Source organism: Diplotaxodon limnothrissa, linkage group LG8 (genome assembly GCF_057381915.1).
Source record: "Diplotaxodon limnothrissa isolate DT_005_m linkage group LG8, D_limnothrissa_male_GT1.1, whole genome shotgun sequence".
NCBI lineage: Eukaryota > Metazoa > Chordata > Actinopteri > Cichliformes > Cichlidae > Diplotaxodon > Diplotaxodon limnothrissa.
The window spans coordinates 15862256-15876856 of record NC_140603.1 but is presented as its reverse complement, the minus strand read 5'-3'; the positions used below and the strand labels follow the sequence as shown (position 1 = coordinate 15876856).

The 14601-nt window shown below is 36.2% G+C and overlaps 1 protein-coding gene across 1 annotated transcript; it reads right to left on the bottom strand.

Annotated features, from left to right (window-relative positions):
• Window positions 1-1398: 1398 nt before the first annotated feature.
• Window positions 1399-14080, bottom strand: LOC146626600 (integrin alpha-M-like). Its single transcript, XM_085361815.1, has 30 exons — window positions 14044-14080; window positions 13534-13636; window positions 13249-13352; window positions 12854-12924; window positions 12324-12438; window positions 11688-11815; window positions 11418-11563; window positions 10928-11078; window positions 7779-7929; window positions 7309-7382; window positions 7017-7137; window positions 6734-6873; window positions 6462-6608; window positions 6155-6367; window positions 5918-6051; window positions 5097-5239; window positions 4830-4984; window positions 4609-4734; window positions 4049-4122; window positions 3441-3582; window positions 3238-3351; window positions 3073-3152; window positions 2911-2997; window positions 2748-2814; window positions 2570-2668; window positions 2426-2506; window positions 2102-2212; window positions 1858-1971; window positions 1668-1778; window positions 1399-1461 (listed from the first exon to the last, which is right to left on the bottom strand). The coding sequence occupies exons 1-30, from the start codon at window positions 14078-14080 to the stop codon at window positions 1399-1401; spliced, it is 3402 nt and encodes a 1133-aa protein (XP_085217941.1).
• Window positions 14081-14601: the final 521 nt, after the last annotated feature.

Genomic DNA, 14601 nt, shown 5'->3' with positions numbered 1-14601 from the left:
GAGATGAGGTCACAGGTGACTGACTGATGTTTTGGTGCTATAGATTAACTAGTATTTATTATCATCATCCCAGTATCCTCAGCTGAGGCTGAAAGAAGCTTCAGTGCTCTCAGAAGACTAAAAACATGGCTAAGTTCAACAATGACTCAAATGAGATTAAACAATGCTGCTGTATGCCATGTCCACCAGGAGAGACTGGACAGTATATATATAAAACAAATATGCCAGCAGTTTATCTCAGTTAACGAGAGGAGAAGACATGTATTTGGCTCCTTCACATAGTGGACATTGAGTTGTTGTGTGGGACACCAGTCGTCCATGTCTGTTGCTGTAACAGTAGTTCATGTTTAGAATAAAAAATCCCAGCTCACTGAGTTGATAGGGGCAATAGTGTGCCTAAAATGTTGCATTATTTTGCTGAGAGATCTTTTACTTTGTGGTAATCTTAGATGAGTAGTTTTATGGACAAAAACCACCAAGTCATTCAGTGTTCCCATAGTGCTAATGTATCAGAGATGTTGGTGTACTATAACTGAAGTAATGTTGTTAAGTCCTTAAAGTCATATTCTTTTATTGTCATGACTGTATTTTTATTTTTGTATGATACCTGATTTATATGGAATATGGCTGAAGCAAACTAAAGTCTAAAATACTTAGTCATTTATTTAATTGTAACTTAACATTATATAATTCACATATAAAACTCTGAATTGTAATTTTAAATGGTTTAAAAGCATGTAGAATAGCATATGTAGGCAAGTATATTTTTCCTTTTTTATCAAGAAGCAAAGACAAAAGAAAAAAAAAAGAAACAGGGCAGGGTTTGGTGGTTGAATCATCCGTCCCCACCAATACCAAAACCAAATCTACACCCTTGAGATGAGCAATAAGATTCCTAAAAAATATACAGCCACTTTGAAAAGATCTACCACAGGATTGGATCAAAATCCCTCTATTCCGATCCAGTAGTTCACTACATTTAGTCTTTTCCAGGAGTCTGAATTATATATATTTATGATGCTTTACCTTGGGGTGAATGTGTGATATCTAAGCAGTAAATTGACAATTATGTTTTTCTGTTCAGACATCTTAATTTGGAGTTTTTTCTCATATTCTGATGAATGTGTATGATCCTGTAAAAGACTATGAAGCACTTCTGAAGGTACTTTGTAAAAAAATAAACGTTCTTTGATATTTGAGGTTTATGTTGTGACCCAATTTTTAGGGTCATGACCACCAGGTAGGAACCTATGTTATAGATAATAGTGAATGAGTGAGTGAGGGAATGATTTCAGACACAGCTGTTTTTTTGTATAATTCTTCAAATGTGGTGGCATGAACATTTACACACACCATGTTTGTTTCTTTTTAGGTAATTCCGCTGGGGATGCACCTGCATTAGCTGCTGTCTTTTGCATTTTCATTTATCATCTGTTTATATTTACTCTTGAAAAATCCAGCCTAGGAGTGCAAGGAAAAAAACATTTAAAAAGGCAGCAATCATGCAATGGAGTTGCAATGACAAAGGAAAATAAATGATATAATATAATAATAATGTAATAAAAAGTTAGTGACTAAAGATAATAAGCTTTGAAACAGTTTCTTTAACTCTTTTAAACATTTTTAAAATTGTGATATTGACTGGAAAAAAAAGTAGACCATCTCACCTTATACAGGCCAACAGTGAGTAAAGCCAGAAAGGCCAAACCTCCCAGGGATCCTCCAATGATCTCTTTGGTAAAATCTGGCTCAGGCCACACGTCTACTTCTGCCTCTATCTGAACAATGAGGTGACAGAATGTGGATGACTTTCCAGCTCTTGTATAACTGAAACAAGAGGAAATATTGTGTACTCACCTTGTATACAGGAGGATTACTGTTGGACCCTGTTGAAAAGTAGATGTACTGGGTTTCATCGTACTCCAGACTGGCTGTGCTGGTCAAGAGGAATTTGGCAGATTGAAGTCCAATCTTTTAAACAACAACAACAAAAAAAGAATGAGTTAAGAGTAAATGTCTGAAAAATTTAATGAAGTTACAAGTACATAGTAACAGTTGTACTTTTTTTTTTTTTTTATTACCACAATTACCCTTTAATTACCTGCTCTATCCATCTTGAACTGAGGTTGGCAGAGATTTTGTACGTCCTACTCTGCAGCCTTGCCATGAATGTGTTGCACTTGAACACTCTGCACATGGCTACAGAGCAGTCCTGTGGGTGATTTAAAAAGAGTACACTTGCTGTGATCCAGTGTATTGTGATATATTCAGTTCAATCCAATTTTATTTATATAGTACCAAATCACAACAACAGTTGCTTCAAGATGCTTTACATTGTTAGATAAAGATCAGTGTAGTGTGCAATGTGTTTTTAACTCTACAATTAGTCTGATTTTCAGCAGCTAAAGTGCAGAGGCATACTTACCACCACTTTATCCTTTTGTATCTTTGGAACAAAATCTGTGGCACCTGGTTCTTCATCATTTCCACTCTGACAGTCTGAAATCTGCAGTATATTTGATTTATGTTTGCCATGATTTTGCATCATGGCAAAACATTTATATATTACCTGTAGGCTGCTCAAATCCACCCAAATGTCTTTTTCACCAAGTTTCACTGGAACCCTGATCACCACGGTAAAGTTAAGTGTTCTGATATAATTTGTAACCTAAATAAGAAAAGAAAAGGAACACCAATCGTTACGTTCATTCTAAATCAAGGAACTTACTCAAGAAGTTATTTCATACTTTGATTGACTGTTGGACTGGTTTCTGAAATGTCATCCCAAATGTGAAATTGTTGTAGCTAAGGGAGCTAAAAAGACATATGTTAAAGATTAAATAAATACTATGCAAGACAACATTTGTTAATTTCTAATTGACTTCTTTTATTTTTAAACAGAACACACACCTTTCAAATGTCATGAAAATGCTGTATTTCACATCAATCCATTGCTTTTTGTAAAGTTCACTTGTAGGGGCATGCTCCTGATTTCCACTAAAAGAGAAAAGTGAAAACATTTGTACTGTATCTATGCTTACATGAAATGTACTTGTGCCAAAGGAACAGTACCTGGTGATATCTGCAGTGACAAAAATCTTCCTCTCAAGTTGACTGTTGGTTTTAATCTCATAGGCGACAATGAAAGAAGCCTGAATTTATTGAGAGAGATAAGAGTGCTTTGTCTTTAAAACTCTCACTAAAAGTGAGAAAAGATGTTCTACATTAAAAAAAAACATAAAAAAAAAACCCCTCAGTTTTGCTCTTGAAAATTGGCTTGTCAATAGTGCAGCCTGTCATTCCTTGTGATAAACCATCTTCACTGTCCAAGGAGTTGCACTCAATTCTTCCCTTTGTTAGAAAAGAAAATGACTGCTGGAGGCATTGGAAGAACAGCAGATCAGTGATGAACTGATACAGACTTGATTCTGATGCTTTACCTGCTGAATGGTGAACTTCCTGTAGGAGAGTCCAGCTGGGTACGTGAGAATAACACGACTGTTGTAGGAGTTTTCTCCTCTGTTCTCCACTGTGACTGTGACATTCAGAAGCTCATCAATGCCCACTTTAACCACTGAGGATCTGGTGGTTTGAATGAGGATCAGAAGAAAGGGGGGAAAAATAAGACTGCTGCAACACAAAAGTTATTGAAGCGCCATCATATTCAGCTTTGAGCCCAATGCTAACATGCTATTTTAAGATTTGTTTTCAGACTATTTGTCTTTATTCAGTAGCTTAACAATGAAGAGTAGACAGAAAAGAGGAAGACATGCATCAAAGGGCCACGGGTGCGATGTGGGAATATATTTTTACCTTTCTAATTTATTGAGTTATGCTCAAATTTGCTGACGTAAAGAACCATTGAGGCTGTCATCAGTTTTTCTCGTTTTATTAACGGTACGTTATGGAAATTGGGGTGGGGGAGTTAAAGCTTTAACAAAGCACTTAAAATTTGTATTGAGGGGACATAAATTGGTGCAAAAGGGGATATTAAGGAGACATTCTTGTGATCTGTTTATATAGGAAGATTCTCAGCAGATCAACTCACCTGGTGAAGTTGAAATCCACTTTCAGGTTATCAACACATTTGTTGTCAGTCCTGCAGTTAATCTCAAACCTCAACTGTGAAAGATGACATGATGTAAAGAGCATATACTAAATATAATATTTACCGACAAAATAAAACATTGTTTAGGTGAATCAAATGTCATTTCTTTCATATTTATATTTTGAGGAAATCATCCTCATTCAGGATAGAGAATGTCTTGAGGAGGAGGATGGAACTTCCCACAGTAGTACATGGCTCTTTCTTGCTAGGTGTGGAGCTAACCCAGACCTTTTTGCTTAGCTCCTAGCTTGCCCCATTCGTGAGGAAACTGGACTAGCAGCAACACCCAGGCATGAGAGGGTCAAATTCTTTCTGTCTATGGTGCCAGTAATGTGGCCTATAGTGACTATGAAGTCAAAAAGCCGCTCTCTGATCTGATACAAAGTACACATTCTTTCATTTTCTTTCTCACTTTTTGAGTCAAGTGGAGACATTTACCACATCCTTTAGCAAGCACCAGCAAAGAGGTGTCTGGTGTTTGTTTTTTAAAGTTCACTTACTGGATAAATTGTTGTTGTTTGAGCTTGCTGGGAAAGACTTGGTCTGAGATTTGTGTTGGAGGGCAACCCATAAAACAAAAATTCAAGATAATTGGAAAGTTCATTAAGAGCATCTTCTGGACAGGCCTGCAAGAAGGGAGCAGTGTTAAGTTTAAATTCAGATTTGGTCGAGTCTTAAAAATAAAATTCATTAAACAAAATATTTTGTTGTTAGGCTTTACCTCAATAAGAAATTTTATAGTTGAACACTTTTTTCTTCTTAAGTCAATAATAACTGATCCGGACTCCTCTTGTTGTTTCCCGCTGCTGTAAGCTCGGTTTTTTGGAGGCTTGCGAGTGGCATCCAGTGTTAAAGTATAATTAATCTTCACTTGAGCTGGAATAAATGAGTGTTTGATTTCAATGCTGCAAATGTACATAAATAAATAAAAAGTTAAATTGCTGGACAGTGGCTTTGTAGTTCAGAGAAAACAAGGAGAATGATGAACCTGTGTTGACTGTAGATATTGTACTCATAGTAAAGCAGATTTCAGCTGTGTTCTCCAATGGTTTTGAGCAGTCTACATTCTGAGTAGGAATTCGGTTTGGGCTGAATGACACGTCAGCTTCAACCAGTACTATGGGTCTTGATCTGGAGAGTAGGAAAACAAATGAGAACAAGATTTGGCTCTTTAAATAGTACCAAACTAAAAGCTGCCCTTCAATTTTGGTGTTTTACCGTGAATTAGCATCAGTCAAATATTTTCTTTACCAACATTTCAAAGTTTTAGAACATTACCGCTTTTTTAAGATTATCACTCTTATGTTCCAGTGGTGCAACTTCATCATGGTAATAGCCTCACTAAATAAGAACGATTTGAACATTACGGTCTTCTGAACTAACCACCCTTTTAATGACATCTTCTGCTGTTAGGTAATGTATGCATTTGTTCATGTTTGTTAGGAAAAGGCTACTGTTATGCATTTCATATTTCATTTTGATATTTGAATGAAACCCACAGGAGCTGTGCTTAATCTGTGCTTCTTATCTTGTGGTAAGTCAATTCCAAAAATGCCAATGGTCTGTGAGGATTTTAAAACAAACCTTCATATAATATGATAGCTGTATGTGATTAAAATTCAATAATCCCTTATCATGAAAAACCTGATCATTTTTGACCAACTTAATATGCACTCTTCTTAGAATATTGAGCATACAAACTGACCTGAACTTTATACAATTAGTGTATTTATTAAGTTGGACCATCAACAAAGATTGTAGAATTACGACAGACAACAATAGCGCATGACTGGAGTATCTTGGACTTACCTCAGTAAGACAACTGTGCCCTTTGAACCCACCGCTAAATCAGGAAGTCCATCACCACTCTGGTCAAAAGACGACTGACTGATGGACAGGCCAAAGAACTTCAGTCCTGACTGGACCTCAGAGCCAGTAATTCTCTGCATACATGGACATATTTTAATTAAGCTGCAGATTGTTTAGATATTGGATTTACATGGTAGATGATTTCAGTCATCTTGTGAGTACTTTGATGTTGTGTACCTGTGAGTAAGTAGGACTGATTCTTCCTCCTCCTTCACTGTGGAATATGTAGATGCTGCCTTCACCATCATTCTCCAAAGGTGCTCCAACTGCCAAATCCATGAATCCATCTGAGTTTAGATCAGGCAGCACAGCAAGAGAAGAGCCGAACCTTCCTTTGACAGCTGCATGTCCTCTTAGTACTAACGGATCATCAAAATTACACTCCACAAACTAAATGGAGGAAAGTGAGAGTGTTTTTTATCATCATTAAAAAGTATACAAATAAACTGATTAATTCCATGGCAGTAGTTAAAATGCAATTTACCAAACCAGTTAGTCTGCAAACATAAACTCTTCCCTCTCTATCAGGCTCCGTGTACATTGGGGCTGATATGAAGATTAGATCAGTGATGTCATCATTATTTATGTCCATGGTACACACCTCTGCCCCAAAATATTCACCAGTCTGATACTGTGTAAGGAAAAAATTATTAATGAAATGATTCATGTTTTCTTTAATCAAAAGCTTTTGTTTTAGGAAATAATTTATGTACAGTTTACAATGTAATTCAGATCTGTATTGCTGTAAGTACATACCTGTGATGAAAAGGGCTCAATCTTTTGGTTTTCAAAGCTTTGTCTGTTAACAGCGACCACCATTCCTCTGTGTTTATATCTTGGAGCACCAACAATTGTAAGTGTGCCATTTTTGGTTATAACAATTGCCATTGAGTAACCTAGAATTTAGGTAGTCAAAAGGGAAAGACTCCTTATTGCGCCTTTTTCCATTTTGCAAACTGATACATGTGTTTTGGTCAATTAATTGCAGTAGAGCTATACACACAAAGACAGATATATGAATTCAATTGTTAAAAACTACCAAGATAACTGTCAGGCTCCAAAGACACATCCTCATATGTTCTCACTTTCTGGCCCTCTGCTGTGTATTGCACGTAGCCTCCCTCCCACTGGTTTGCACCAACAATAGACATTTGAATTCCCTACAGTGCAGACAGAAAATACATTTAAAATACAATTTACTTTGCATTTAAAATCTGGATGGTGTTCAGTTGTATAACTGTCTGTTTGTCTTTATGTCACAAAATTTGGCACACAGGAATCTCTCTTTCTATGACTAGACTGTCTGGTGAGTTTCAGGTGGTTTTAATTACCTCAGGCACATAAATTGCACTGAATCCCTCTTGAGACATTTCCATTTCCAGTGACTCTCCACTGCTTTGAGATCCTGTAACATAAAAAACAAGATGATAAAACACATAAAACAAATTTCACTTTGAAAATTTTGTAAATACAAATTCATTATGCTTCAAGTAATAGTTTCAAATGATTTTTTTTTTTTGCTATTTATTATAAACACAAAAATAAACTAGAAGGTAAAAAAGAGACACAATACAACATTTACAAGTTAATTCTTTCAATCCTTTCATTAGGTTTGAAGTGGCAATTAGTGTTCAGTTTCAATAATGTATAGTGATGAGATATTTTGCCATGACACAATAAAGTAATATAATAAATAAAAAGGTTAATACAATGTATTTACAATGTATGTTATTTTAGTCAATCAGTAGGATAATAAACCAATAAAGGAAACAAAAATCTAGCAATAAATTCATGTTTGTACCTTCGATGGAGAAAATTTTCTCCTGCAGATTCTGTCTTATTAATTCAAGTGCGTTGAAGTTCTTCACTTGAAACACGTGTTTGTCTGAAGGAGACGATGCAATGGTGTGCAGTTCTCGTTTTGCTTCAGTTTTAGTAAATGCATTCCCCACCTAGGTTTGTTGGGAAATTATGTTTACATTGTCATGCTATGCAAAATGATTTGGTCCCTTTAACAAAATACAATCATAAACTTAACGTTTTCACCCCATTATAATATATCATTTACAGACAGGAATTATGCATTATTTGTTAGAAATATGTTTGGGTTCTGATTACAGATGGACTGATCCGATATTAAGTATCGGTATCGGTCCGATACTGACGTAAATTACTGGATCGGATATCGGAGGGAAATAAAAAAAGTAATCCGATCCATTAAATATCAAAAAAGCACCTCAAAAAACTTGCGACATGGCGTAACTCGGCTCATAACCGTAGCACCTCGGAGCAGTATGCGTCATGTGATAGAGCGGCTGTGTGTATTTGTAGCCTTGCTAGCAATCCGGCATTTCATCTCTGAGGAAGTGATCCCAGAGAGAAGTAAAGCAAGTGTGTAAGTTCATCTCTGAATGTTTATAAAGAATTCCCACGTTAAGCTTAACAACCGATATATGGAGCGACTGCCTCTTCTCTCTCCCTCCCTCTCCTGCTGCTATGTGAAACTGATTAATGATCAGCTGATCGGCTTTTCTGTCACGAGTCCGTCTCTCTTGTTTGTTTTTGGCCCACTTCGCGCCAGAAAGAGGAAACCAGCGGCTGAACAACAGCAGCACGTTTAACCTTGATAAGCTGTTGTTAGAATTTATTTAATATTACTTTCTACACCAGGATCCTTTTCTACGTAGCTGACGGCTGGTAACTGTGCAGGGGCGGATCTAGCAAAGTTTAGCCAGGGGGGCCGATAGGGCATGAACAGGGAAAAGGGGGGCACAAAGACATACTTTCCTTTCTTATTCTCATTTAAAATGTCTAGCTTTTAATAAATAATTATCGGAATCTTACACCCAAAGTTTTAATCTGATGTAAAATGTATAGAAGTCCATTACTGTATACAGTGTTGGGAAGGTTACTTTTAAAATGTATTCCGTTACAGAATACAGAATTCATGCCCCAAAATGTATTCTGTAACGTATTCCGTTACGTTACTCAATGAGAGTAACGTATTCTGAATACTTTGGATTACTTAATATATTATCGTGCTTTTTACAACAACGTGAATGTACTATTGCTGTGTGATTTATTACTATTACTGAAGGTCCGCGACTCCGAACTGTAGTAAAGGGACCTCTGACTAATACGGCGGGGTCCTTGTCGGCTCGTAGCCGAAAAATAGCTTTACTTTGTTGTGTAGGTCAACTTTTCTTGCGAGAGACAGAGAGAGGCGTTGAAAGACTGCTCCAACGGAACTTATTGTTTTCGGAGGAAAACACGAACACGGTGTACAGTCGAGTCTTAATAGCTTACTTACAACTGGGCTCGTCAGGCACTCTTCTTGGCTGCAATGGTTATTATTATATTTACATGTTTCCAGCTCCCGTTTTTCCTCGACGACAACTCGTACCTTTCCACTCGCCTTTTTCTCCCTCCTCGCGCTCACAGACACATAACGTGTATGGCAGTGCATTCTCCCTGCAACACGGACTATACTGTCCATGATGCTACATTCTTTAGAGCTATGCTTGTAGCATTCTGCCTGTTAGCTTAGCACAACAACAACAACGAAAAGGCGCTCTCTCACCCAGGAAACACACAGTCGCAGAAAGAGAGAGAGAGCGTCGCCCTGTAACCATGGCAACCGTAACGCTGCCGCCTGGAACGAAAAAACGTAGCTGTCAAACAAAACCCAAACAGTCCTGACCCGCGACAAAATGAAACAGGAAAGTACCGCAGTGTAATCCATTTATTTCAACAAAGTAACTGTATTCTGAATACCACCTTTTTAAACGGTAACTGTAACGGAATACAGTTACTCATATTTTGTATTCTAAATACGTAACGGCGGTACATGTATTCCGTTACTCCCCAACACTGACTGTATATAGTAACTATTAAATCTAATATACCCTAGTAAGCTATAGTACTTTTTCCTTTGGGAAGGTACCATCTGTGCAGTCTGCAATTCTGTTGAAGAAAGATGTTGAATCTATTTAATTACTCTTGAAAAATAATAGATTTCTGTGCATTTTTTTTCACACTGCATCAAATTAAAGTTGATTACGTCGATTAAGCATCACGAGGTGGAGGGTGGTTCCCTATTTTATTTTATTTTTTTGCTGGGAGTTTTAGAACCCTATTAGTTAGGTTGCTTACTCTTTAAAATACCAGAATAGGGAGGATGGAGTAGGTTTAGGTTTATTAGATTGATCAGTATTGCTGAACTATGAAATATTCTGGGTGCAGTGCATTTTTTATAACAGAATAGCTTTAGTGTTTTGTTTTTATAATAATAATGGATTAGATTTATATAGCGCTTTTCAAGGCACCCAAAGCGCTTTACAATGCCACTATTCATTCACTCTCACATTGACACACTGGTGGAGGCAGCTACAGTTGTAGCCACAGCTGCCCTGGGGCAGACTGACAGAAGCGAGGCTGCCATATCGCGCCATCGGCCCCTCTGGCCAACACCAGTAGGCAAGTAGGGTAAAGTGTCTTGCCCAAGGACACAACGACCAGGACAGAGAGGCCAGGGATCGAACTGGCGACCTTCCGGTTACAGATGCAATTCCCAACCCCCTGAGCCACGGTTTTTAATTTGAGTCTGAACTTATACAAAAAGCAGCAAGATATTAATAAAAACTGTTTTATTGATTAAAAAACACACTATATCGGATTCATATTGGTATCGGCAGATATCCAAATTTATGATATCGGTATCAGACATAAAAATGTGGTATCGTGCCATCTCTAGTTCTGATACTACGCATGATTACATGCTCACTATAATTAAATACGGCTGTGCTGAGGTACATAATGCATTGGACACCCCCTGCTTATGCAATAATTTCATCTGGTAACAAAAACAGTGCATTAGAACCTTCATGGCATTGGTTCCGATGGTCAAACAACTTTGCACATTCTGCAAGCTTAAATAATCAAAGTACTTACCCCAATAGCAAATCGAACAATGTTTTTACTCTCTGCTAGCTGTGCTGCACTGTGCAGATGATTTCGATCATGGGATTGCCCATCAGTAATTACTATCAAGACCTTCTTCACATTTGGTCTGGAACCTCTTTGTGGTATGAAAACCTTTTCCCTGTTAAATGAAAAACAAAAATCTAATGTCAAAACATCTTGAGAATTATTGAGTATTATTTCAGCATGCATCATTCTTTTTCATATTACCTTTCGATGTAGACGGATTTTTGTACTTAGCAAATTTATTTATTGGAGTTTTTTTTTTTTTTTTTCAAAATTAGCTTTGCAAGTATTTGAATTGAGGTTTTCTTTGGGCCATCTCACAATTAGTAGAATACCCCCAAACACAAGTCTTTCATTGTCTCTTTCAAAAAGCTTGAACACATGGACCACAGTGCTCAGTGTGGTTAGATTTACAGAGTTAGGGAATAAATAATAATATCTTTGCATCCCTTACACAACATGTTTGATGGCCTTCGCTGTGTAAGTAGTTCCTCCTAGTTTACTAATTTCTTTGATGGTAGTATCCAGTAATGTAGATGATGAAAATTTTGTGCAGTAAAAATGAACCTGTGGTGAAGTAGAGAACTGGGAAACAGAAAACTAAAAAGGAAGGGGAAAAAATATTTAAAACACGTAAAACAGCCATGTTTTGTGAAGTTAAATGGAAATAATAATGAAACTATTTTATGTGTGTGCTAGTATTTAAAGGATTACAGCACCTCACCTGTGTATCAATTGAAAGCAATGACTGGATTAGATCTTTCACAAACTTCTTCATTGTTTGAAAATCTCTAGAAGACACACTGATTGAACCATCCAACAGAAAGGCAATGTCTGCTTGGGGCGGGCACGCTTTCAAGATATAGATTCAAAATTAAATAAATTTTTAATGGGTTAATAGATGTTTTTAATGGTTTCAACATACTTTCAGTTATACGAAATATAAAGTCATAATACAGTTTCAGTTGTGCTGAGATTTAGAGATTACACTATAAAATCCAATTAGTTACCAGAACTTAAAACATTATGCAAACTTGTTGCCTCAAAAAACTAAGTAAAACTTACTTAAATAAGCTTTAGTTATAGAATAGAATAGAAAAAAATAGCTTTTTATTGTCATTGTACATGTATAATCCCAACTCTGCAGTTGTAAGTGAAAAAAAAAGTAAAGACATCAGAAATAAATAGCCAACAGAAGAGCTATATAAACTAGAGGAATATGTACAAAATAATAGAAAGGCACAAACATAAAAGATTTTGACACTATGATGAAGTATAAAATGAAAGTGTTTTTTTTTTTTGTTTTAGGCAGGATTTTAATGATTTGAGGTATATTTTTCCAAGCTCCATGTACTGTTACCTTGAATAAAATCAGGTCTGGGTGTTCCAAATGTACTAGAGTGATCCATCTCAAAGCACACACCGTTGTACATGGTGATACTATTGCAGTCATTTGGAATGGTTGGCCCACACACCTGAGAGGAGAAAAAGTCAAGTTGTGATTAATACACTGAGTTGATTATTTCCATTTCCTTTAAGCAATAGTTTGCTCCATATAAAGTCAACCAAATCTTAAAAAAAAATTACATTCAGCTTTTCACACAGCTTCAATGGTAAAAACCTGAATTACAAAAAAAAGACCTTTAGGCCCAGTTTTATTAATTTTTATTCTTTTCAGCGTATAAAGGTCAAATTTTGCATGTCTTTATTAAATATTCTGAAGTTATTGTAACTCAACCCCTCCCCACCAAAAAAATAATAAGGGCATGCCACAAACTCATGATTTATTTTCTAACTATAAGAAAACATCTGAGACGCAGAGGACAGAAGAATTTCATCCTCTGTGATTTTTAACAAAGCACTGGTAATGTCTGTAGTTCAACAACTCACCACAGTGTTTTGTGCCGTGGGATCACTTTTCATTGTTAAACCAAGCGACATGTTGACTGCAAAACCTGGTGCTGTAATAAAAGTATTCTACATTTGTTATAACACTCATAAAAAACTTTTGACAACTCCAAAGTACCACAATTAAAGAACTTTTTCCTTTTTGACATGGCAGCTATAACAACTGAAAAATTAAAAAGAATAATCTTAATAATTGGCTTTTCTTTGCTTGGTGTACTTCATCAGTAATATAATTTTTACTACATTACTGTTACATACTAAAATATTTGTTTTGGAAATCTACTCAAACTATGATTTGATTTAACCAATTTAATTCTGGGCTCGGATGTGGAAAGTCAAAGTTTCAGGACATCCTGTCAAGACAAACAGTTACCTACCTTCAAATTCAATATTTTGGCAGTTTGGGGAGGAGGTGGTGCACGTATATATTTTCCCTCTTCCATTTTGTGAATACTGTTCAATTGGTGCACTGATGAGCAAACTAAGGAAATAAATAACAGAATAATGAGAATGATGTAAGTCTAGAGAGCAATAAGCTCAGAAATATTGTATGCTTGTTTGATTATTTCTGTTGGCCATAACAGAGATCTTTGTTATAAAAATACAAAATACATAGCAGTTGCAAATCCACATTAAACATAATAATCCTTGTTCTGTCTTACTCTGATTGTCTTTGCACCACTTGGTAGCCAAAACCAGCAGCAGCACTCCTCAGGGTCTTCCAAGCCACAGGATCAATGTTGAAACAAAGTGCAGCATTTAATACTGAGAATTAAAGAAGAAAGAACATCATAGTCTCATGTAATGGACGATTATGTAGTTATAGTTATCTATATTTAAGGTATACAAGAAAATGTATACACTATGTGTCACTTTTTTTTTACTTCAATGGGTTTTGTTTATTTAATTTTGTATTCCAACTTAAAGACCAACAAAGTCAGAAATTCTGATTTAAGTTCTGAACATAGTGAATTGGAGCAATATTCACTTAAAAACAACCATACATACAGAAAAAAAAAACAGTTAGATGTGGAGTTCCATTTGCTTATAGATTTCATTTAGTGGAAACACAGCTTGCAGATTTAATTAAATGTCATTTGTATCTTCACTATTTGGAGATGTTAATTATTAGAGAATAAAAGACTAAATCAGAATGCACAAACCTGTCTTACCTGACAATAAAGTTGTAACACTTATTGTCCACTCCATTGTGTTACTCCCATGAAAAATAAATGACAGATGAGTGAAGTACTACTTCTGCTGAAAGCATCAGAGGAGATGAAACCAAAAATGCAGATATTATAGGGCGATTGATCAAAGCTAGGAGAGTCATTAGGAGGAAGTCTTATGTAGGAGGAGTTACAATGTGGACAGCACTGTGTTTGATAAGACACAGTGCTGCTACTGTTAAGTGGTGTTACTTAATTTTGATCAAGTTCTTTAAGCATTAAATTTTTCAGTAAACAACAATAATCCTTAAACAAGCCATTCTGTTTATTATATTAGTTTCTGGGCTCCCTGTTCCCTTCAACTGGAGTTGTGGAGAACTGGTTAATAGGCTGTCTTTCTTTAGGAGTGGTGAGGAAATCAGTGGAGAGATGCTGGTAGGTTTGTCTGGTCGTGGTGGGTTACCCCAGCTGTTAAGCTTAGGTTTGTCTTACAGGTAGTATCTGTTACATGACTCATAAGAGTTAATGGAGGAACACTGTTCAGAAAGCACAAAGTTTTAG

Excerpts from the sequence above, each read along its gene's own strand:
- LOC146626600 (XM_085361815.1), bottom strand. The coding sequence starts at position 14,080 with ATGGAGTGGACAATAAGTGTTACAACTTTATTGTCAG. Across the intron at positions 3,583-4,048 it reads GTGGATTTCAACTTCACCAG|ATCCTCAGTGGTTAAAGTGG; the intron begins GTGAGTTGATCT and ends TCAAACCACCAG. Across the intron at positions 2,507-2,569 it reads TGGATTTGAGCAGCCTACAG|ATTTCAGACTGTCAGAGTGG; the intron begins GTAATATATAAA and ends AATATACTGCAG.